Genomic DNA, 22,958 nt, shown 5'->3' on the forward strand with positions numbered 1-22,958 from the left:
TGTAGATGATCTATTATTATATGACACACAAACGGCTTCTGCTTTTTTAACAACCCTCTTTCCCGTGTGGCCGCAGCCCCACACCGGTGAACTCAAAGTCCTGGTTGTCGCTGGTGCCCCCTGGAGGCGGGGCGGGGCTGCTGTTCTACTGATTGAGGTCATTTTCCATTTTCTTGCTGATCTGGGGTGTTGATAAACCTCTTCTAACTCCAATGGCTCTGGTCTCGACTCGACGTTTTATGATATTTCTGGTTTTATAGCTGGGATCCTTGTCCATGGAGCCTCAAATAGTCATTTAACAAACATGTATAGATAAAATGCGTGTCTGCTCTTAAGTGCTTCACACACATCGTGTCATCTAACCACCGCTGCAGCTCCGCAGGGGAGGGGGTGTCTAACTCACAATGCCGACAGGCAAACTGAGGCCCAGGGAGATTCTGCGTCTTGTGCAGGGCTGCCCGGCAGCCAAGGAGAGCTGGAGTGGGTCCCAATCCCTGACCTGCTGTGTGGCCTTGGGCAGCTAGCTTCCTTTGGTTTGCTAGGCCTCAGTTTACCATCTTTAAAATGGGGATAATAATGGATCTGGGTTTTGTGAAGACTAAACAAGGCAGCATGTTTGAAAAAGGACTTTGCAAACTGTGAAGCGCCCAACACATGAATGTTAATCCCGTGTCCTTAAGAGTTTTGCCTGTGTCCTCTGATGTCAGTTCATGGCTTTAAAAGAGAGGACGTGGGGGGAGTTGACAGATGGGCTCTTGCCCCTTTCTCTTCCATCAGTCGAAGGACAGTTGAGCACAGGGCTGTGTTCAGAGGTGTGGGCAGGGGTTAGGGAAAGCAGAAGGGGTGGTGAGGACCCAGAAGAGTAACCTGTGACCTGTCACCAGCACCATCCTTTGGTCCTGAAGAGCAGGAGGGAGTATCGCTGCAGCCAGGGCCCGGGTGTAGAGAGGTGGCCACGTGCTGGGAGAGGGAGGCAGCTGGGCATCCACGGGAAGAAGCCTCCAGCCTCCCACCTCCTCCCTCCCGCTGGAGCAACCCATTGGTCCAGACAACCAGAAGCTGGAGAGAGGGCAGGGCGGCTGGGTGAGACCTGGGTCTCAGAGGGAGCTCGCCACGTATTGTCTAGACACAGGTGGGTAGTCCACATGCCTTATCTGCCCCCAAATCTGTGCTCCTCATTGCAGCAAGGGACACTTAACTCCCATCCCAGATGGTGCTGGGCTGGGCTTCTGGTGGCCTGGGCGTTGGGCTGAATATTTGGGGGTCTGGGGATGCTCAGGGTTGATGTGGAGTATGAGTGGACAGAGTCGACTACAGAACGTACGTGTAATCTGATTATAACGTTGTGACGTAAGGGTGCCTGTGGACAAAGACTGGGGGGGGATATGCAGAAATAAAAATCATAGCACAGAGTTGTGGCAGGTGTTTTCCCCTTAAAATAATTCCTTTAATGTTGTCGTGTCATTTTGCCATTTAGAAATGAACTGTGGAGCAGAGGGGGGTCTGGCGGATTAATCAAGGCAAAATGAAGCAAACCAGGTTTGTTAAAAGATTGTGTTATCTTGCAGGAACAGAGAGACTCGGATCAAGGGGACAGCAGTGTCCCCAGGGGCTTGCTGAATTAGCGTTGATGGTGCTGCCATTTCTAATTGCTGTCCTATAGAGTGCGGGGTTGGGGTGAAGTCAGGTGGTGCATGTTATATCTCTGATGCTAAGCCAGATTCCCCCTCAAAGAGCTTTTCAGAAATGAAGTTCATTTACTTGTACCGAAATTTTTAAAAGTGCATTGATTGTTTTAGTCTCCTAAGGAAGAGAATGTTGACGCAGATTTCACCAAGTTTTCTAGTATACACTGGTTTTTCAAAGAAAAAATGGCATTTGTTTTGTTAGAAGTGACGAGTCATCTATAACCTGACTGGCTTAAGCAGAAAAGGGGATTTATTGGGTCTTCACATTCAGGCACAGCTGGATCCAGGTGCACGGTGTTGTAGGGGCTTGGTTTTTCTCCAGGTCTCAGCTCTGTCTTCTGCCATTGGCTTTGTTTTTCTCAAGTTCCACATGGTGACCTTTGTTAGTTCCAGGCCCGTATCCTCCCAGGTTTAAGTCCAGAAGAAGAATTTTTTTTAAAGTGTCTCTTCTTTTCTATAGACATAAAATACCCTTCTTATTTATATATCAGTCAAGCATCTTTTTTAGTTCAAATAACTACAGTATCTTATTAAAAACAATACTGGCAGGGGGCCGGCCCGGTGGTGCACTGGATAGTGCGCCGCTTGGGAAGTGCGGCAGCGCTCCCACCCGAGGGTTCGGATCCCACATACAGACCGGTTCCCGCTCGCTGGCTGAACGAGGTGCGGGAGCAACGCCGAGGCTTGCGATCCCGTTGCTGGTCCTGGTCCGGTACGGGGGCAACACTGAGGGTTGTGATCCGTTGCCGGACACGGAAAAAAGACAAAAAAAAAAAAAAAACAATACTGGCAAAAGTGATTAATAAAGAACAAAAGTGGCATTTGTACATGTCTTGGAGTTCACTGCGACTGGAGCAGCTTGGGTCATGGGGTCATCCCGGAGCTCCTTTCTGTGTCTCAGGGAATTCAGTGCTGTGACTGACCAGGCTTAGGTCACGTGTCCCATGTTTGGTGCCATTGCACGGGCTGTGCGTGTATGTGTGTGTGTGCGTGGGAGAGAGAGAGGGTGGCTGTGTTACTGGCAGGTGTGGGGGTGGGACGCTGGCGGCTAAGGTGGCAGCTGTCCTCTTGGTCTGCTGGCCAGGATGTCCATCTGCAGTTGTCTTACTGTGGGGCCGCAGGCCTGGACTGGGGTCATAGCTGTGTCTGTGGGCGTCGTCCTGTTGGGCACAGCACGGGCAGGTGGGGGGAGGTTGTGCCTCTGACCCCCGCTGGTGGCGGGAGCGGCCTCCCTGCCCTGTGAGGCCTCAGCACGCCCCCTGTGCTCTGCCCGTCTCTGCATGTTTTCAGAAGAGGTTAACTCCCTTCCCCCTGGAGATCGTGTTGCATTTGGGCTCTTCTCAGCCTGAGCACTTCTCAAAGGGCACAGACACTGTCGCCTCCCCTCTGTCCGGGGCCCCCACACTGTGCGAGGACATCGTGTCGAATGGATGAGGGAGGCTGGTGTGGAACCCGTCGACACCAGGGCTCCTGCCTGGGCTGGACAACATGACACACACACACACCCCAACTCCCCCAAGGAACTCCACATAGCTTTTCCATTAAAATGCCACCATCGTTTCCTGGGCAGCCCTCCCTGACCACCAAACAAAATCAGAACCCTCCGGGCCGAGTCCGTGGCGCACTCGGGAGAGTGTGGCACTGGGAGCTCAGCAGCGCTCCCGCCGCGGGTTCGGATCCTATATAGGGATGCCCGGTGCGCTCACAGCGCTCACTGGCTGAGCGCGGTGCGGCCGGTCTCAAAAAGGACAAAAAAAAAAAAAAATCAGAACCCTCCAAAAGTCACTGAATTTTCACAAAGTGCACACACACACAGGTAACATCCCCCAGACCCAGAAACAGCATAACTGGCCTCTGGAGCTCTTGTGCCGCTCCCCGTCAAGGCACACATCTCTCCAACCTCTGTCACCATAGAGTCCCTTGTCTGGCTTTGAATTTTTAAGACTTAGAATCATACCGTATATAGTCTTTGTGTCTTTCTGTCCGGCAGATTGTGAGACCACCCGCGTTGGGACGCATAGCTGTAGATCGCTGGTTCGCACAGCGTGCAGCATTCCGCTGCAGGACTGTCCGCAATCCGTATCTCCTTTCTCCTGTTTGTGGGTATTTATTTGGGTAGTTTTCAGTTTGAGGCTATTCCAACAGTGCTCCTTAGAACATTCTAGCATGTGTCTTTGGGTGCACAGATGTACAGACTGTGCTGGGTGTATATCCAAGAGTGGAATTGCTGAGTCTTGGTGTACAGATTTTTTTTTTAATTTCAAATTAGAATCCAGTGTTTAAACATTGGCTTCTTCTAAGATGGGGCAGGTCTCCCACGCCGGGCTGGCTCTGAGTGGCACTGCGGGGAAGGGACACCCTCTTCTTCCCCAGGAGCCCTCCCTGACTCTCCTTCCTCTTTGACATCTTTGGCCAGTGTCATTGGTGAGAGCTTTGCCCCTGACCGCCTCTATCCACGCAGGTGTATCTCTTCTCTTGTCTGCTTTCTCATCTATAAACTAAAGGTGAAAAAATGGCACTTAACTAACAGGGATTTTTTTCTAAGAAGGTAAGTTTTTTTATTTTTATATTCATGAAACATTTATTTATATATCAGTCATGTATTTTTTTTTTTTTTTTGGTTCAGATAACTACAGTATCTTGTATTAAAAACAACATAGCCTGGGCTGACCCTGTGGCGCACTCGGGAGAGTGCAGCACTGGGAGCGCAGTGACGTTCCCGCTGCGGGTTCGGATCCTATATAGGACTGGCCGGTGTGCTCACTGGCTGAGCGCAGTGCAGGTGACACCAAGCCAAGGGTTGCGAGCCCCTTACCGGTCACGAAAAAGACCAAAAAAAAAAAACAACAACAACATAGGCTTTTTCAAAAACAATTTTAAAAAACAGAACATGGAAAAATAAATGGATTTATGAACCCAAATCTTAGAACTCATAGAAAATAGCATTTTTTACAGTGTTGTACATTTCCTTTCTCTGTTAAAAAACTGGGCCAAATTCTGTGTGCTATTTTCACCCTGCTTTACTAATTTTTTAAAACAGCTTTGTTGAGATGCAATTCACATACCATGCAATTCACCCATTTAAAGTGTACAACTTACTGGTTTTTGGAAAGTCAAAGATATGTGCCATCATCACCATGGTTGATTTTAGAACATTTCCATCCCCTGAAAAAGAAACCTGTACCCTTTACACGTCCCTAACCACCCTGTCCCTAACAACCACTAATCTATTTTCTGTCTATAATTTGCCTGTTCTGGACATTTCATACAATTGGGACCATATCTTTGTAACTGGCTTTTTCCACCTAACATACCTTCAAGGTTCATCCGTGTTGTGGCATGTATCAGTGCTTCATTCTTTTTCGTGGCTGAGTAATACTCTATTGTTTGGATACTAACAGGGGTTTCCGTAAAGGTTTACACAGTATTGAAGCAGCGTGCCGGGCACAGAATAACCATTTGGTTCCTCTTATCTATAATTGTGACTACTAGCCGTGTGGCCATGAACCATGCTAAAGGATCTTTGCCGGCCTCGATTCCCTCCTCTGTGAAATGGGTATGGGAGTGAACCTTGTGTCTCTGAGGGGGCTGTTGAAGTGGGAACAGTGGTGTTCCTGAAGGGCTTCGGCCCTGGAAGTGCTGTTCCCACTGTAGGTGTCCCCCACTGCACTGCCTGCTCTCAAGGGACGTGGGGGCTGGTGTGACAGGGAGACCTGTCTGGCGGCCCCAGTCAGCCGGGCCTGAGGAGAAGAGCAGAGGGAGAGGCGAGGTCCACCCAGGCGAGGAAGGGTGCAAGCGTGGGGCAGGTGCTACCTTCCAGGGCTCGGCTTTCTGGAACTTGTTCTTTGAGGAGAATTCTCCAACATGTGGCAGGGGGTGGGCCGGGCAGGGTGGATGGGGCGGGAGCTCCTCCATGTGACTTGAGGTCTCCAGGCATCAGAAGTGGGTGCTTTTCCTCACTTTAAGGAGAGAAAAGAGCAAGGGGTCCCTTAAAGGGCATTTCCTTCATTTCTCAAACCCTGTGGGCTTGTGTGTGACCTGCCCCCTTGGTTCTGTGTGCCTCTTCCTCAGGCTGTCAGAGGGACCCTCAGGACGGGCTGCCCAGGCCTCCCTGCCCCCTGGAGAGCACGTCCAGGCTGGACTTGGAGGAGCTGCCTCCTTCCAGCTTCTCCCGGGGCGGAGCTCGCTGGTGTACGTTCCCTTTTTTGAGTAGAGAGTATATTCATATGACTCAAAATATCTAAGCCTATAAAAAAGTACTCAGTGGGCCGGCCTGGTGGTGCACTGCTACAGTGCGCCGCTTGGGAGCACAGCGCCGCTCCCGCCGAGGGTTCGGATCCCACATACAGACCAGCGGCTCACTGGCTGAGCGAGGTTCGGACGCAACAGCGAGGGTTGCGATCCCGTTGCCGGTCCCGGTCCGGTACGGGCGTGACACTGAGGGTTGCGATCCGTTGCCGGTCACGAAAAAAGACAAAAAGGAAAAAAAAAAAGTACTCAGTGACAGTCTTCCTTCCACCCTCCCCAGGCCCTCCCCTCCCCGCGCCACAGACCCGCAGCGTTGGTTGACTTTTTATCCTTCTAGAGTTCTGTGCAGATTCAGATACCCCCTGGGGAGGAGGGGAACCTTCCTCCTGGATTGGGAGGCTTTGATGTAAGGGCCTCATTCACTACTTACGGCCACCCTGTGAGGTGCTACGTCTGTGTCCCCATTTTACAGACAAAGAAACTGAGGCTCAGAGGGACTGCAGGACACGCCCAAGGGTGCAGGGAGATAGGCCGAGCTGGAAGAGAGCCTCCCTCCCCGGCGTGCAGGGAGACGCCTTTGCTTGGAATCACTTCTGGCATCGTGGCTGAGGTCGTCCTGTGTGAGTTTAAGTGAGGGGCCTTACTGTCACTGTACGTGCAAGGGATAGGGGCTAAATTCTTTTACTCATTTCCCTCAAGTGCAGATTTCTCTTCAGGGTTTGAAATAACCAGAGGAGATCTTCAGAACCTGGTGGAGGCCCCGAGCCCCGCACTACGTGATTCTCAGTTCTGCACCAGCAGCCGCGCTGCACACCAGATGCAGGAAGCCCTGGCAGACTTCGACATGTGCCGCTTGATTTGCTTCCACCCACTCGTGATGTTGCCTTCCAGTTTGCTCGTTACTGCTCAAGGCGTGTGCGACAGTGCACCGTTTGTCATGCGGGTTGATGGCGATGTGATGGGCATACAGATTTGGGGGGATTGCGTAGTGAGGTCCACATTGGGGCTGCGTTTCTTGGTCCTTACGACTGCATAGGCTGTCCCCACCTCCTTTCTGCTGCACCTCCCGGAGCCTCCCAGGCCCCTTAGATAAAGCCCGACTCCTCACCATGGCTTTGGGGCCACGGTCTGGGCTGGCCTGGCAGCCTCCAGGCTCCACCTGGCTCCCAACCCTGCCCCCCCTCCAGCCACCCTGCCTTGGATGCCTGCCCGCTCCTGCTGTGGGCTTTCTCTCTGGAGCGCTCACTTCCCAACCACGGACCCTTGGGCTTCCTGGCCCCACTCCCCCTAGGTACGGACCCAATCTGATCTGAGGCAGGACAGCGCTGTCGTCTCCACGGCTGCCCAGCTCCACGACAGGGCCATCCCCATACCCAGGGGTCTCCTGCTTGCCCTGGCCCCTACGGCCGCGCTCTACTCAGCAGCTAGAGGGACCCTGGTAACAACAGTGGGACGGAGCATGCTGCTGGCTGACACGCAATGCCCCGCAGCTCTGGCGTGCTCAGGACGGAGGTCCCCTGGGGTCGGCCTCCCTGGTCTCCCTTCTGCCAGCGGATGGCCTTCGCTCACTGTCCCCTCCACCTGGAATTCCCTGCTGGAAGATTGCAGCATAGCTCACTCCTTCCTGTCCTCATATCTCTGCTCAGGGGCCCCTTGCCCTCGATATCCAGAGACACCCCCACTCTGTACCCCCTCACCCCACTAGACTTTCTGTCCCCAATGTACGGTACATTTCTGTGTTGTCTGTTTCCTGACCCTGATCCCCACACTCCACCAGAACCTGAATCTTTGAGGACAGGGACTTTGTGAGCTTCCTGTGGCTGCTGTAACAAATGACCACAAAGTGACCTAAAACAACACAAAGTTTTAACCTTACATTTCTGTCTGAAACGTGCCTCCTGGGGCTGAGCTCAGGGCATCGGCAGCCCGTGCTCCCTCTGGAGGCTGTGGGAAGAGTGTTCACTGGCCGTGGCCGGCCCCATTCGCTGGGGCCCCTCTGCTGCCGGCAGCGTGGCACCTCCCAGTCTTCCTCTCCACTTCCATCGTCACATCTCCTTCTTTGGCTGGGACCCGCCTGCCTCATTCTTGTAAGGACTTAGCAATTACTATAGGCCCATTGGGATAATCCGGGATCATCTCCTCCTCTCAAGATCCTGAACTTAATCTGCAAAATTCTTTCTGCCATGGAAGTTCACATTCACAGATTCTAGGGATCAAGACACGCACACTGTAGCGAGGCCTTTATTCTGCCCACCACAGGGACTTTGGTGCTGCGTCCCCACTGTCTAAAAGTGTCCTCGGCACGTAGTAGGTGCTTAACACATATTTGCTGATTGGATGGGTGAGGGGTGCCCTGCAGCATCCCACACTGACCCCCCGCGGGAGCCATCATGCCTGTTGATAGCCAGGGGCCTTGCCTCCCACCCACCACGCCGTGCACCCCCTGCCCCAGGCCTTCCGGGTGATGCTGAGCAAATTCTGGTTGGCGCACACTGAGGAGCAGGTGGGCCAGGACCACAAGGGCCAGGAGGCACAGGAGGCAGCTTCTCTGCCACGGATGGTAGACGGTCCCCTGAGTCCTCCTGCAGGTTCCCTTGTGATGAGGTGTGGGCTGGATGAGTGGATCTCAAGCCCTGCCTTGCATCAGAATCACCTCCAGAATGTTAGGAAAAGCCAATGCTTCCTCTCTGGAAACCCACGCTCCACCCCGTCCTGTCCCCGGGAATTTTAACAGCCAGTTATGATTCTGGAGAGACTGCTGTATCAGTCTCCCAGGGCTGCTGTAACAAATTACCACAAACGAGGTGGCTTAAGACAACAGAAGGTGTCTCTCTCACAGTTCTAGAGGCCACAGTCCAAAACCAAGGTGTCTGCAGAGCCGTGTTCCGTCTGAAGGTCGCGGGGCAGGTCCTCCCTGCCTCTTCCGGCTCCTGGTGGCCCTGGGCACTCCTCGGCTTGGGCGGCATCACTCCAGTCTCCGCCTCTGTCTTCGCTTGGCCTTGTTATTGGATTTAGGGCCGGTGTGACCTCGTCTTACCTAATTACACCTGCAAACACCCTTTTGCCAAGTAACGTCACATTCTGAGTTTCTGGGTGCAGGTGAATTTTGGAGGGACACTATTCAACCCACTATATCTGGAGACCAAAATCTATTCTAACCTTGAAATTCAAAGTTCTTGTTCTTTTTCCAGCTGGAAACATTTCTATGAGAAACTTGATTTGTTTTGAATGAGCGAACCTCCCCTACTAAAATGAAAATTTGTAGGCAGCCTTTCTTCCTCCCTCATACCACAGCGACACGTTTCTGCCCTCGATCCCAGCCCACCATGCTGCTTTTGGCAGCTCCGGCTTCCTGCCAGCTGCCAGTGTCAGCATCCTTCAAGGAGGGCCCGCAGTTAAGTTCACACCCTGCTGCCATTAGCAGTGTGACCGTGGACAAATCTCTCTCCCTCTCTGAGCCATAGTTTCTACTCCTGTCAGTGTGGACAGTGTCCAGCCCTTGGGTCTCTTTTTTCTCCCTCCATGGTGTTGCATACTGGGTGGGCACACAGTGGGCGCTCAGCTGAGGTAAGGTTCATAGTGTGTGCTCCGCTGACGTAGGGGGCATGGTGGGTGTACACCTGAGGTTGGTGCACAGTGGGTGCACAGCTGAGGAGGAAGCACAGCGGGTGCACAGCTGAAGTGGGGCTCATAGTGGGTGCATAGCAGAAGTGGGTCCACAGTGGGTGTGCAGCAGAGGCAGGTGACTGTCTTATGAAAGGACCTAAGGAAGCTTTCTCATTCCTCTTTTCAGGAATACAACTGACTTCCTCTAACCCTCATGGTCTGCAGAGAGCTGCAGAGAGACAAGGAGGAAGCAGCTGTGCTGGGTGCAGTGAGAAGGCCCTTGGTGGCACCCATGGCCAGCCAGGACACCACACTGGGCACAAGCCACCCATTCTATGATGTGGCCAGACACGGCATCCTGCAGGTGGCAGGTAGGTCCCCAGCTGGGTGGTCCCCAGGACCACAGGTAGTGCCAGCCTTTCTCAGAGCCCTGTGGGATGGGGTGGGCTCATCAGGGGTTGCCTCACTACCACTGGGCTGTGCCCACTGCATGAGAACCGTGATTGGAACAAGAGTATCTGCCGTGTTTTGAGAAAGTAGTGACATACTTGTGAAAGTATGCCTGGTGCTCTGAGAAGTCGTGGGGCAGCGTTCTGCCACTCCTTAAAGAGCAGAGGCTGGAGTTAAGTAGATTGTTCCATTAATTAAGGGCACTGTCATGCGATATCTCATCCAAAGCAATAAAAATCTGCAAAATCTCAGAAAATAAGCAACCCCATGTCCAGCAGTTGGTCAGAGGAGAACATATCGCATTGCTTTAATTTAGACCTGAGGATCAGAGCCCCCAGCATGTGCTTCTCATGTGGGCAGTGACCCTAATACACTCATCTATGCGTGCCTTGCACTGAACTCAGTAACCATTAGCTCTCACCTCTGAGGAGCCTGGAATTTTGTTGAGGTCATGGAAAAAAAGAAGCACCTTTATCAAGCAAATGGAGACCCCAGAAACACGAATAGTAAATATTTTAGTGCACATTGTGTACAGGAGGAACAACAAGAGGACAGGGTATTTGACAGGTACCCAGTCATCTGAAGCCCCAAATGTCCTTTTAGAAAACCTTTAGGGTTTGGGTAGAAGGGATCCTGGACTGAGCATGGGGGACACAGTCCTACAGATCAGGTGCCAACAAAATGCAGTCAGGGAATATAGTTATTTTTCAAAACATATAACAAATGTTATTTATGTTTACATGCAATGGGTTTATTATTATTTTTAAATGAATAAATATTTTTAAATTTTATCTTTAGGTTTCTAATATGGTAAGGATCTATAGATATAACCCACTTTTTTTTTTTAAAAGAGCTCTTTGACATCCTTAATAATAATAATCTTGAGTATTGATGGGTTCTGAGACTTAAAAGTTTGAGAGCCAATAGCCTTGTGCACTTGAAAAGAATGTATGTTCTGCATTGTTGGGTAGAGTGTTCTATGTATTTTGGTTAGTTTAAGTTGATTAATAATTAAGTTATTCAAATCTTCTACATTCTTACTAATATTTTTGCCTACTTCTATTAATTACTGAGTGTTCAAAGCTCCCAAAATTGGACTTTGTAAATTTCTCTCTTTAATTCTGTCCATCTTTGCTCCATGTGTTTTGATGCTTTGTTACTAGGAGCATATATACATAAGAGTGTTATGTCTTCTTGATTTACTGACCTTTTTATCAATATTAAATGGCCTTCATTATGGCTGGTAATGCTCCTTGTCTTAAACTCAGATTTTTCTGATATTAATACAGTCATGTGCTGCGTAACAATGTTTTAGTCAAAAATGGACCACATATTTGACAATGCTGCCATAGGATGATGATGATGATGACGAATTTTGGCAGCTGGCTGGTATGGGGATCCAAGCAAGCCCTTCATAGAATTATAATGGAGCTGAAAAGTCTCGTCACTTCATGATGTCATAACTGTCATACACTGCAGTGAAGCACATTGTGGTTTTATAGTGATGCTGGTGTGGACAAACCTACTGCAAAATATGTTGAGGAGCAATGCCCAGCTTTCCCATAGGGTGACCCTCTAAAAGGCAGCTCAGACTTGTAAGATGGAAAGCCAAGCATCTGACACATTGGTCTGACCCCAGGTGGAAGGGTTGTTGTCTACTTTAGAATTCTTGCATTTTTAAATGATTCCCACCATCCCCATAGCAAAATAATAGTAACAGTTAGCTAACACTCACTGAGTGCTTAGTGCCAGGCTCAATTCCTACCTGTGGTTTAAATTTCATGACTTTGTAGGGTGGAATTATTTGTATCTTCATTTAACAGATGAGGAAAGTGAGGCACAGAGAGACTTAGAAACATACTTAGAGGACCCACGTGCCATGCTCATGCAACTAGTGGCCAATGTGGATATTAGGAAAATTCATTGCTGTTCCCTTTCATAACACACTTTCTCACAATGATGAAATCACCTAATGATACATTTCTCAGAACATATCTGTGGAGTATACATAAAGCAAATGTATTTCACAGGACCTTGTTTTCCAAAGCCTTGCAGTTTCCGGTTGGCCTAGCTTCTTAAAAGTACATATAAAATGTTAACCTTCCAGGCTAGTCTCTGTTGTAACATAAAGAATTGTAACACAGCAAAGTTGCTGGCTCAAAGACAGACAGGTTACTGATTGATATGTAAAGATACTGGGAAATTGCTGTAAGAAGAGAATGCTTGCTAAGATCAAGCATTTGTTGGTGGATCAACTTAACTTCTTGAAAATTGCATTATGGAAGGTAACCACGCTTGTCTTACTGAATGTTACCAGCTTCTATTGTTAAACTGTACTTAGGAAAAAACCCCACCTATGTTCTCTTCCTGTAATTTCCTGGTCTGGAGAATAAATGTGGGAAGAGAACCCCAATTCGTGGTTAATTTCCCAAATGGAAGGAATGCCTCTCTCTTGAGGGTTCCGGGAAATTAACCCCTTTCAGGGCTTCTCACTGCTCAGAAGAGAGGGGCTTTGAGTGATCTTTGGCAGCTCCATCACCCAGGGGGAAAGGGGTGACAAATCCATGGGAGGCAAAGCAACACATATCCCTGTCATTAAGAGACACAACACTATAGAGCCACGACAGTTCCAGCTTTCTATCATTGGCGTTGGTAGAGTATGCCTCTCCTATCCTCTTCCTTTCAACCTGTCTGAGTCTGCACTTAAAGTGCATCTCTTATAAACAGCTTATTGTTGGATCTCTTTAAATCTTTTATTGGAGATGGCCAAGTAGCAGGAACCACATTCTCAAAGCCTTTGGGGGCATGCTGAGGAGTTTGCACTTGGTCATGATGGCACAGGGGCACGTTAAACAGAGGACGGGGTGATTGGATTTGTGATTTAGAGTTACTCTTGCTGCTGGGTGGAGAAGGCTGATGGCAGCCAATGGAGTCAGGGAGGCTGATTAGAGCAAGAACGGTGGTCTGAGTTAGTGCTGGGGCAGTGGGATCGAGAGGAGGGGATGCTTTGGAGAGATCTTTTTTAAAATGCTAAGCTGGAGCCTAACTGAAACCAAAAACCGGGAAGGGTGGTTCCTTGTAGCATGGGATGAGATTTCCAGGGTGCAGAAAGAAAAGTTTAAGAGAAGGGGGGGCCCTGGGAAGTTGCTCGGCCTTCTTATTTAACACGCTGTCCCTCCACCTGCTCTGCTGCTGGGTACCTCGGGCCGGGGTAGGGTTTGTTCCCGGTGGGATGCTGTGGGGTGTCCCAATGTTTGTTGTGGGTTCCTCAGTGCCATGCAGGGGCTGTGGGCTGCCTTGTGGTTGTGCTCCAGTCACCTCCCAGAGACACTGTATGAACTGTCACGGTTGAACACCTGAGCTGTGTCCTTGCCACTGCAGATTTCCTTGGGTGATGATGGCATGAGCGGCAGTCTTTGGATTCCAGATAGCTCTCTCGCTTTGTAGCAGTTTTCACTCATTTAAAAACCAGTTTCCTGTGCAGTTCAACCATCTTAAAGAACATCTGATGGCCTCGGCCATCCTGAATAGATGCCAGACGTCGTTAGGAGCAGCAAGGGGGAAGGCATCTGGAGAAAAGCTGAAAGCAACCAGCTCTACACTTAGGTAAAATAGATTTTATAATCCAAGAACCAAAGCGAGAGAAATCTAAACATTCCAACCTGGATGAATCAATGGCTAAGAATAGGGAAAATTACCGGAGTGAAAATCAGCATCCCTGAAGTCGCCAGTGGCTTTTCCAGCTGGAGCACCCAGCAGGGAGCACGCCCAGGTGGTCCCTCACCAAGGGTCATCCTTGGCAGGAAAGAGGCCTCTCCCCTCTCCTCCCAGGACCTCACCTTGGCGTCCGGCTTTGTTCCCTCGCCCCTAACTCTGGTTTACACTCCTGAGTTTCCAGTGGGCCCAGGGGGACAGTTCAGGAGCAGGAACCCTCCTTCCTCCTGCAGGGAGTGGCATGGACCACTCTCGGGGCCCCTGCACCCACAGGGTCTCCCCCATCCTTCAGGCGTAATCAGACATCGCTCCCCACCAAGGGGTTTCCTCATTTTTTTCTCCACGTACAGCTTCCCCCAGTGACCCATATCCAGAAGCACAGCCAGAAACTGAAGACTCCTGTCATCGTGAATGATTTCCCACTGAAGGGATTAAATATTTAGGCAAATGGAAGCTTTGTAGAATTTTGACTCTTAGGGGAATATTGTAAATAAAGTTGACTTCGGTATTTTAAGACGTGGTCATCGTGGGGCTAAGTGTGTGTTTCAGGGTCCGAAGCTCTGGTCTGGATCTGGGTCTGGCCCCTCGAGCTCAGAGTGGGGTTCAGGTGGTGGACAGCAGTGAGGGGAGGAGACAGAAGGTTCCAGACCTGAGGACCAGAGGAGGTGGAGGCGGAATCTTAGAGAGGTGGAGGGGGGCGAGGGGCCAGGAAGAGAAAACGGAGGACACGCTGGATCTGGTCCTGCTGGACGACAAACATCCCCCACCCTCACGTCCAGACTTTTCTGCACCACCATTCAGACGCCAGCTGGGCTTTCCTGCAGGACCCAGATGTAAAGGAGCCTTCAAATCTCCCTTCTGCAGCGAAGGTTAGCAGCCTTCCAGCACAAACCCAAACAGGAGACTCCCGAGTCCCTCCCGATGGATCTCTGCTGCCTTTGTTACGGGTTTTAATCGTCCTTCTTGGAGAAGATGCTGAGCCTGCTGGCGTGCACGAGGGGCAGCAGCTCCGGGAATCGTTTCCTGATTCATAAACGGGGCTCCTCCCGTCGCCGAAACAGTGAATGATGTTGGGCTGTGAACAGCGAGGGACAAATACGGGTCGTGAATTAAGCTGCTGCCTCGCAGAATTTGCATTTTATTGATAGTTTCCATTTCCTTCCATATTATATCATTTTGAAGCCTGTTTTTGATGCATTGGCCTGTGTTCCTGGAGAACTACAAAGGGACATTGACTCATACTGACTGATGTCATTAAGGCGAGCGCAGCATTGACAGCTTAACGAGAGGGAGGGCCGAGTGTCCTGGGGCTGCTGAGGAGGCCTGTGTCTGGGCAGCCACAGGAAGATGGAAGGCCCCCATGCGGGGACTGCGAGGGGCAGGGGACAGTCAGCCAGCTGCAGGTGCAAACCCACCTGACTCTCACTTGGGCCCTGCACCTCAGTTTCCTCACCTGTAAATGTCACCTGTAAACGGGGACACAGCACCTCCGGAAGCACCAGCATCCTACCTGGCAGGAGGTAACAGCTCACGGTTATTGAGTGCTTACTGTGTGCCAGTGCTGTGCCAGGACTTACTCAAGCTCTTGATTTAATCCTCCCTGTAGCCCCCCTGAGTCCATTTTATTATCAACTCCACGTTGTAGATGACCAGAGAGGCTGCCCGAGGGCTAGTGAGCGGGGACGGGCTTGTACCCTGGTGGGACAGGTGTCCTCTGTCTGCTCTTTCTCCCCCTCCCTCCTTTTTCACTTTTAAATATATCAAGCGTAGAGAGACGATTACAAAGAACCCAGTTTTTCCACCCTTGTGCTTGCTCTAAGTTTCATAACAGTTCGTCACATCTGAGTAATGCTGTGCTGTCAGATTGGAAGGACATTTAGAAATGTGTTGATGTGAAAAGAAAATGCCAAAGATTACAAAGAACCCAGTTTTTCCACCCTTGTGCTTGCTCTAAGTTTCATAACAGTTTGTCACATCTGAGTGATGCTGTGCTGTCAGATTGGAAGGACATTTAGAAATGTGTTGATGTGAAAAGAAAATGCCAAATTACTTGCCTTTTGGTTTTTGGGAGACTGAAGAGCCTTCAGTAGTAGCTCACCTTCATGGCTCCGTATCATGCGAGGACACGGGCCCTGCAACCAGTCGGTGTCGGTCGAATGAAGGAGTGACTGGATCTGCACTGCATGCAAACAGGATGCTCCTGGGGAAAGAGAACTCAGCTCCATGTGGGCTCTGGGCTCCCATCCCAGTTCCGTGTCCCTGCCCCAGTGCCACTGCACGCGCTATGCTCTGCCCAGGGACCCTCTCACCCTCATTGGCAGATGGCAGGGTGGAAGGGGCTCACAGCATGGTCAGCACACCTTGTACCTTCCTGCTGGCTGGATTGAGTCCTAACTGCCAATCATGACTTCATCCCCACAACCTTCTCCATCCTCTGGGCCAGCTGACCAGAGCTGACGTGGCACGTTCCCTCTTCCCGCTAGCACAAAGCCCTCTTACCAGTAATAGGTAAGAGGTGCACCGACAGGCCATGAGCCCCTCTCCACCCCTATCTGCAAACAGGGGGTGGGGGAGGGGGGCAGAGGCAGCCTCCTGGCTTGGGCTGGGCCTGTAGGTGTGAGGAGGAGGGTGCTGAGACCTGGGGAACATCACTGAGGTCTGCTGAAGACCTGCTGGGGCCTAGTGCTGCCCAGAACCTTCTCCTTGGGCACCAAGTCTGATCCACGTCCCCCACCAGGCCTTGCAGGGCATGTCCCTGGGACCCACCTGGCCTGGGCAGCTGCTCCCCACAACCACAGGCCTCCCAGCTCCTCATGCACCCCGAGGCCCTCAGCTCTGTGCTGGGGACTGTCACATGGAGCACCAGTCCTTCTCCATGGCTGCACCTGGTGCCCCTCCTCTCAGCCCCTCACCCCGCCCCACACTGCACAGCTGCCTCCTCCTGAATCCCCTCCCCTGTGCACAGCTGGCTGCTGTCCCGGGCATCTGGGTTAGCAGTGGGGGCCTCATCAGCCACTCCCCAGTCCTAGGGAACCCTCTGTCCACCTCCCTTCCTGTCTCCTCATCCTCTCCCACCTTGCCATCTCCAGCAGTCTTCCAAATGACCGTCAGATTTGTCAGCAGGATAAAGTCAGGCCTTATCCCTCCTCGTCCAGCCCCATGACCCCTTCTTCCCACTGTGTCTCCCATTCAGGGCCCAGCAGCCCGGGGCAGCATGTCTGTGTTAGACACATTCTTGCTTGCCTGAATCCCGACCACCCCGGCTGCTGCCAGCTGACCAGCTGTCCTGAGCAGATGTTTGCTCTGCCCCCAGGAACGGCCCTGAGCCGCCACAGCAGAGCCTCCACCCCACCTACTGCCAGCTTCCACGGCTGCTGCACTCGCTGGAAGTTGGCCTGGGGTGGGGTGGAAACCCCCATTGCCCCCACAGCGTGCTGCCCTGGTGCAGTGACTGTGGGCTGGGGTGCAGGGTCCTGCAGTGCTGTATAATAACAAATTTGGCTGGCCTTTGTCCCCAGTTCCTGGGAAGTAGCCTCTAAATCTTTGGAATTTCCTGAGGGATAGGAGTAGCTCTGTTATTTGTGGGGGGCCTCTAGATAGCTTATGCTAATGAAGTGATTTGAGATTGGGGCCATGTGGGTAGGGGGCTGGGGCTTTGAGACTCCTGGGCGTGGAGGGGGCCTGAGACTGAGCTGAGTCCATGGTGATTCCACTGGTCATGCCTATGTCATGAGACCCCAGTGAAAATGCACGATAGGGGCTCAGGTGTGCCCCAGCTGGGGACGATTTATCCATGTGATGGGAGACGCCGTGGAAGCTCCATGTCGGGATCCTCCCAGACCTCACCCCGTGTGTCTCTTCATGTGGCTGGTTCTGAGTGTATCTTTTATAATAAAACTATAATTTTGTGTATGGTGCTTTCCTGAGTTCCGTGAGCCATTCTAACAAACGATCAAACCTGAGGGGGTAGTGGGAACCCCTGAATTTGTAGCCAGCTGGTCAGAAGTGGGGTTGGCCTGGGAACCTCCAAACTTGTCACTTGTGTCTGAAGTAATGGCAGTCTTGTGGAGGACTGTCCCCTTAACCTGTAAAATGTGGCTCAACCCCAGGAAAAAGCCATTGCAGATGTCGATATGGCTGCCAGGGGCTCCTGCTGGATCTCAGAGAGGGGCTGTGGGGCTGGGCTGAGACCCGCTACCCCTGATCACTGTCCTTCCCCTGGACCCCGGGGCCTGGCGAGAACTATGCCTCCTTCTCTCTGCAGAGCTGCGTGCACAGTGGGCCCTCTTAGAGATTGCTCACTGAGCTGGTCTTCATCGGTGGAGTTATTCAGCACATTCCCCAGGATCTGATTCTGGAGGTGATAACGCTGCTCAGTTTTTGGACCTTTCATTGCTGATGTTAACTTGCTCTTTCAACCCTGGAGGCACTTAGTTCTCTGCTTCTTCAGTAGCCGCGAAGTGGTTCTTTTTCCTTTTGTCGTGCAGGAGGAGAGTACAGCCCGGGGTTGGCCCTGGAACCCTGGTCCCCAAGATGGCAGAAACCATTTCGGAAATGCTCCGTACCTTCAGGCACAGCGTCGAAGCATTTGTGCCCCAAAACTCCCACTCGGCAAGGGAAGCAAATAAAAGCACAGTTTAAGTGCAACCCTTTCCAGCAGGAGCTTTCCAAACAGACAGAGAGCCTCAGGAACCCGTGGAACGAAAAGCGTGCTGAATTTGGAAACCGCGAAATGACTCTAGAGTTCTAAACATCAGCGTGGCTCCTGGGCTCCTGGGAAGAGTCAGATATGTGTCCTAAATGATAAACAGCTCTCCTGAAGGGGGAGCCGGGGCGGGACACCAAAGGGCTCACACATGTGTGCGTGTGAGCATGTGCTCATGTGAGTGTGCGTGTACGTGTGTGCATAGCATTTGCATATAACCTATGCACACCCTCCCATGTACTTTAAATCACCATGCATGTGTGCATGTATGTGTGTGCATAGCATTTGCGTACAACCTATGCACATCCTCCTATGTACTTTAAATCATCTCCAGATTACTTATAATGCCTAATATGACATCAGCTGTGTTATTTAAGGATAATGACAAGGGGGAAAAGCCTGTACATGTTAATCACCAATGCAATTTTTTTAATGTTTTCTATCTGCAGTTGGTTGAATCTATGGATGCAGAACCCAGGGATACGGAGGGCTAATTGTACTTTACAGTGAAAGTGAATTTAAAGTTCTATCCCCTTCTAGAAGGATACCCTTCTTTTCTTCGGGTTCCTGATAATCTTTTACAACCACTCTTTCAGTCAGCCCATCAATGATTCATGGACATAATTTGAGCCAGGGCTGAGGGCATGAGAGCCGGGGGCCCTCGCCTGGAGGGGCCCAGCAGCCTCTCTGGCTGAGCGGTATTGAAACTGAGACAGGACGGGTGGTGGAGTTGGGCAAGGGGGTGGGAGGACGGGGAGGGGCCTGGGGGGCAGTATGTGTGGAGACTGGAGGCAGAGGGAGGTGGCACCGAGAGGGCTGGGAAATTCCAGGGGTGAGGAGGGGAGGAGGGCTCCAGTGTGCAAGAGGAGCGACTGGGACTTTCTCCTAAGGCTGCAGGAGCTGCTGGCTGTGGCATTTAGCTGGGACCCAGGACCCCGCGTCTGGGGGAGACTGGCAGGCTGACGCTCGTGTATGGTTCCTGGGAGTCTTGGCCCCCGCCTGTGTGTGGAGCCGCTGGACACCCAGTGGGCAGCTAGAGCCTTGTCCAGGTGTGGCTGCCCCCGCGGCTGCTGTAACAAAGCACCACAAACCAAGGGGCTTAAAACCACAGACGTTTACTCTCTCACGGTCTGGAGGCCAGAAGTCTGACATCAGGGTGTCGGTAGGGCAGGTCCTTCTGGAGGCTCCGAGAGAGGATCCGTCCCGTGCCTGTCCCCCAGCGACTGGCAGCTCCAGCAGTCCTAGGTGTTCCTCAGCTGTGGCTGCAGCGCGCCAGTCTCTGCCTCCGTCATCACATGGTCTCTTTTCTCATGTGTCTGGATCTTGAATCTCCTTCTCTTGTCTCATAAAGACAGTAGTTGTTGGATTTAGAACCCACTCTAAATCCAGGTGGTCTCATCTTGATCCCTGACTAGCCAGATCTATAACAACCCTATTTCTAAATAACGTCACATTGTGAGGTCCCAGATGGACCTCAGATCCCCTTTTTGGGGGGAGGGTGCACGATTCAACCCACCACACCAGGCAGAGGCAGGCCATGCCGCCCGCACAGCCCGGTTCTCAGAGGTCCCCACCTTAATCTTCACCCTGGAGGTCAGTGCTGCCCAGTTGGACTTTCTGAGGGATGGAAATGTTCCATATGTGCATTGCCCACTGCAGCTGCCTCTCGCCATGAGTGACTGCTGAACACCTGAAATGGCTAGTGCCACTGAGGAGCTGAGTTTCTAATCTTAGTTAAGTTTAGATGCCCCCTGTGGTGAGTGGCACCTGCCTGGAGGGCGCAGGGGTGGGCTTCTCCCCACTGTGTGAGGAAGGGGACAGGGAAGTACGTGCTGAGGGCTGGCGGAGGGCCAGGCCCTGCTCCAGGTTTCCCGGCCCCAGCCCCACCCTGGGCGCCCCACTCAGGGCCTCCTGGGAGACCGAGGAAGCCGGGGCTATGCTGTGCCTGGCACTGTGCCTTGGCCCCTGCCCTGACACCGGGTGGGTGCTGCGGGCCCAGGGCATGGGTGGGGGGTGGGCAGCAGCTTCCCCGCAGAGGTGGTGTTGGGGCCAAGCAAGGAGAGGGGGGTTGGCAGGAAGAGGTGTGGAGTCTGGAAGGAGGGAGAACGTTCCAGGCAGAGGAATAGCTTGGGGTGTGGGGATGAAAATGAAGGAAGACCACTGGGGCCAAGGGAAGACCATCGGGGGCCGGGTCCTGTGGGCCTTGTGGGCCATCGTGGAGGGGACCCCGGCATTCCCCACTCCTCCTGACCAGAGGCCCGGGTGGAGCTGGCCTCCCTCCCGTGCTGCCCATTACTGGTTTCTCTGCCTCGTTTTTTTTTGGCTGTTGGGTTTTTTTTTGTCAGGTGGCCGGGATGGGGATCTGAGCCCTTGACCTTGGTGTTAAAACACCTCCCGGGAAACCGGCTATCCCCTTGCACCTTGTTTTCACCTTGCTTTCCGTGTGACAACTGCACTCACCCGTGGCCTTGTGTGCTTGGTCGTGTGTGCTGGGAGGAGGCCAGCCCTTCTGTTCTCGGGTCGCTGACCCTGGATTCTAGGGACACGGGTGATCAGATCCAGTCCCAAGCCCTCAAGGAGTACTCCTCCCCCTGGCTGTCCCATGTGGGGTGGCACAAATGTATCAAGGGACCATCGCAGCACAGGGTGACCCGGGCTGAGAGAGATCGACTAAGCTTCAGGACTTTTGAGAGGGCCCCTGTACCCTGGACGTGATGTCATACCCAGGAGTGACTGTCCCCCAGGCCACCTGGCCTCCTCCAGGGCCCAGAGTCCAAGAGGGGCCCTCAGGTGTGGACTTTAATTTTGTGGGAAGGAGGCAGTGGGCAGAGTGGCCAGGCACGAGCTTTGAAGTCAGATATGCCTAGATTCAAACCCTAGGTGCCATCAGCCTGCTGTGTGACTTTGCACTGGTGACTTAACCCTGCCGGGCCTCCATCTTCAATTGGTAAAACAGAGAGGTTATTCTCAGTGTGTAGGCTGGTGGCGGAGGTCAGCGAGGATCATGCATATCGGTAGATGCTCACGCCACAGGCATCGCTTTTGCAGAACGCTGGCCTCCTATCCTCCGAGCTCAGGCCGGACCGAGGGTCGGGGAAGAGACTTTTTTGTTAAGTTCCTGAGGGTTCTGCAAGAGAAGGCGGCCCAGAGCCTCACCCATGTCTGCCCCTGCAGGGGACGACCACTCTGGAAGGCGCGTGATCACATTCAGCTGCTGCCGGCTGCCCCCCTCCCACGAGCTCGACCACCAGCGGCTGCTGGGGTAAGTTCCCCTCCTCTCCTCCGCGGGGCTCGTGTCCCTCTCTGGCCCTCTGCCTCTTCTCTTCTGGGGCCACCCCTTGTGCTCTTGCTCTCATGAGCCCACCCAGGACGATGGCTGTTGCTAGCACTATTGTCACGGGGGAGAGCTGGGTCTGTCGCCTTTCAAACACCCCCTCTGTGGGTGCCCACCCTCTGGAGTTGGGGACAGTCCCTGATCCTGGGCATGGAGCTGGCCCCTGAGACGAGATGGCCACACACCACCAGGCTTCACACCACACTGTTCCTCCGAGAGTCACAGGACCTCCCACCGGAACTCCTCCCGGAGCTGCGTGAGTCTCCTGTGGCTGCCACAACAACCTTGGCGGTGTAAAACACCAGAAATGCATTCTCTCGCAGTTCTGCAGGTCAGCAGCCCCAAATCAAGGTGTCAGCAGGCTGTGCTCCTTTTGGAGACTCCGGGGAGGGTCCTTCCAGCCTCTTCCAGCTCCTGGTGGCTGCGGGTGTTCCTTGGCTTGTGGCCGCATCACTCCGGTCTCTGCCTCTGTCTCTACACAGCCTTCTTCCTTGTGTGTCTGTGTATGTGTCCTCTCCTCTTCCAACGAGGACACCAGCCATTGGACTTAGGGCCACCCTAATCCCATATGACCTCATCTTACCTAATTACATCAGCAAAGACCCCATTTCCAAATAAGGTCTCGTTCTGAGGTTCTGGGAGGAATTTTGGGGAGACAAGACAGGAGCTAAGGGCGTGCTGCTGCTGCTGACATGGGCTCCTCAGGCATTTATTGGGTACCTACTGTGCGTGAGGCACAGGAGGGATAGTCACTGCATCAGGGTCCATCTGTGAACTGAGGGGACCACCCCTGTGGTTTGGAGTTGGGGAGCTCTGGCCAGGAATGACCTGAGACAGAAGGTGGGGGTGTGGCAGTGGCCATATGAGCAGGTGCCTAAAGCCTGTGCACCTTCTATGTGCACAGCATCCCCGAGACAGGCACAGGCTCCACAGCTGGTCCAGTGAGGGGCACTGTACAAAACCAAGGGGAGGAGGTTCTGTGGTCACCAGCTGGCTTAATGCCCCGACTTAAAAAAGCTGACCTCCTGGCCACCCCCACCCAGATCCGCTTCCCATCTGGGTGATGGAGACCCTGCCCTCCACCCCTGGCTCATCCCGCACATCTCACTTCCCACAGCTCATGGCCCTTAGGAAATGCCAGGCCCCTGCTTTCCAGCCTGCCCCCTCCTCCCATAACACCCTGGCCCAGGCCCCTTCAGTCCATCCCCCTCGG

General features: G+C 52.6%; 1 protein-coding gene across 3 annotated transcripts in view; it reads left to right on the top strand.

The window, feature by feature from the left end:
- The window catches only part of ARHGAP8 (Rho GTPase activating protein 8), a 108,385-nt gene that overhangs the window by 18,038 nt on the left and 67,389 nt on the right, over nt 1-22,958 (top strand). For 2 of the 3 annotated variants that reach the window (XM_008580841.1, XM_008580840.1), the window contains exons 2-3: nt 9,730-9,913; nt 21,586-21,673. In XM_008580841.1, the coding sequence (XP_008579063.1) occupies nt 9,757-9,913; nt 21,586-21,673 (245 nt within the window). In that variant the 5' untranslated portion in view covers nt 9,730-9,756. The remainder of the gene's footprint in view (nt 1-9,729; nt 9,914-21,585; nt 21,674-22,958) is intronic. The other variant, XM_008580842.1, reaches the window with a different exon arrangement.

The sequence above is a fragment of the Galeopterus variegatus genome, unplaced genomic scaffold, assembly GCF_000696425.1.
Source record: "Galeopterus variegatus unplaced genomic scaffold, G_variegatus-3.0.2 Scaffold2169, whole genome shotgun sequence".
Lineage (NCBI taxonomy): Eukaryota > Metazoa > Chordata > Mammalia > Dermoptera > Cynocephalidae > Galeopterus > Galeopterus variegatus.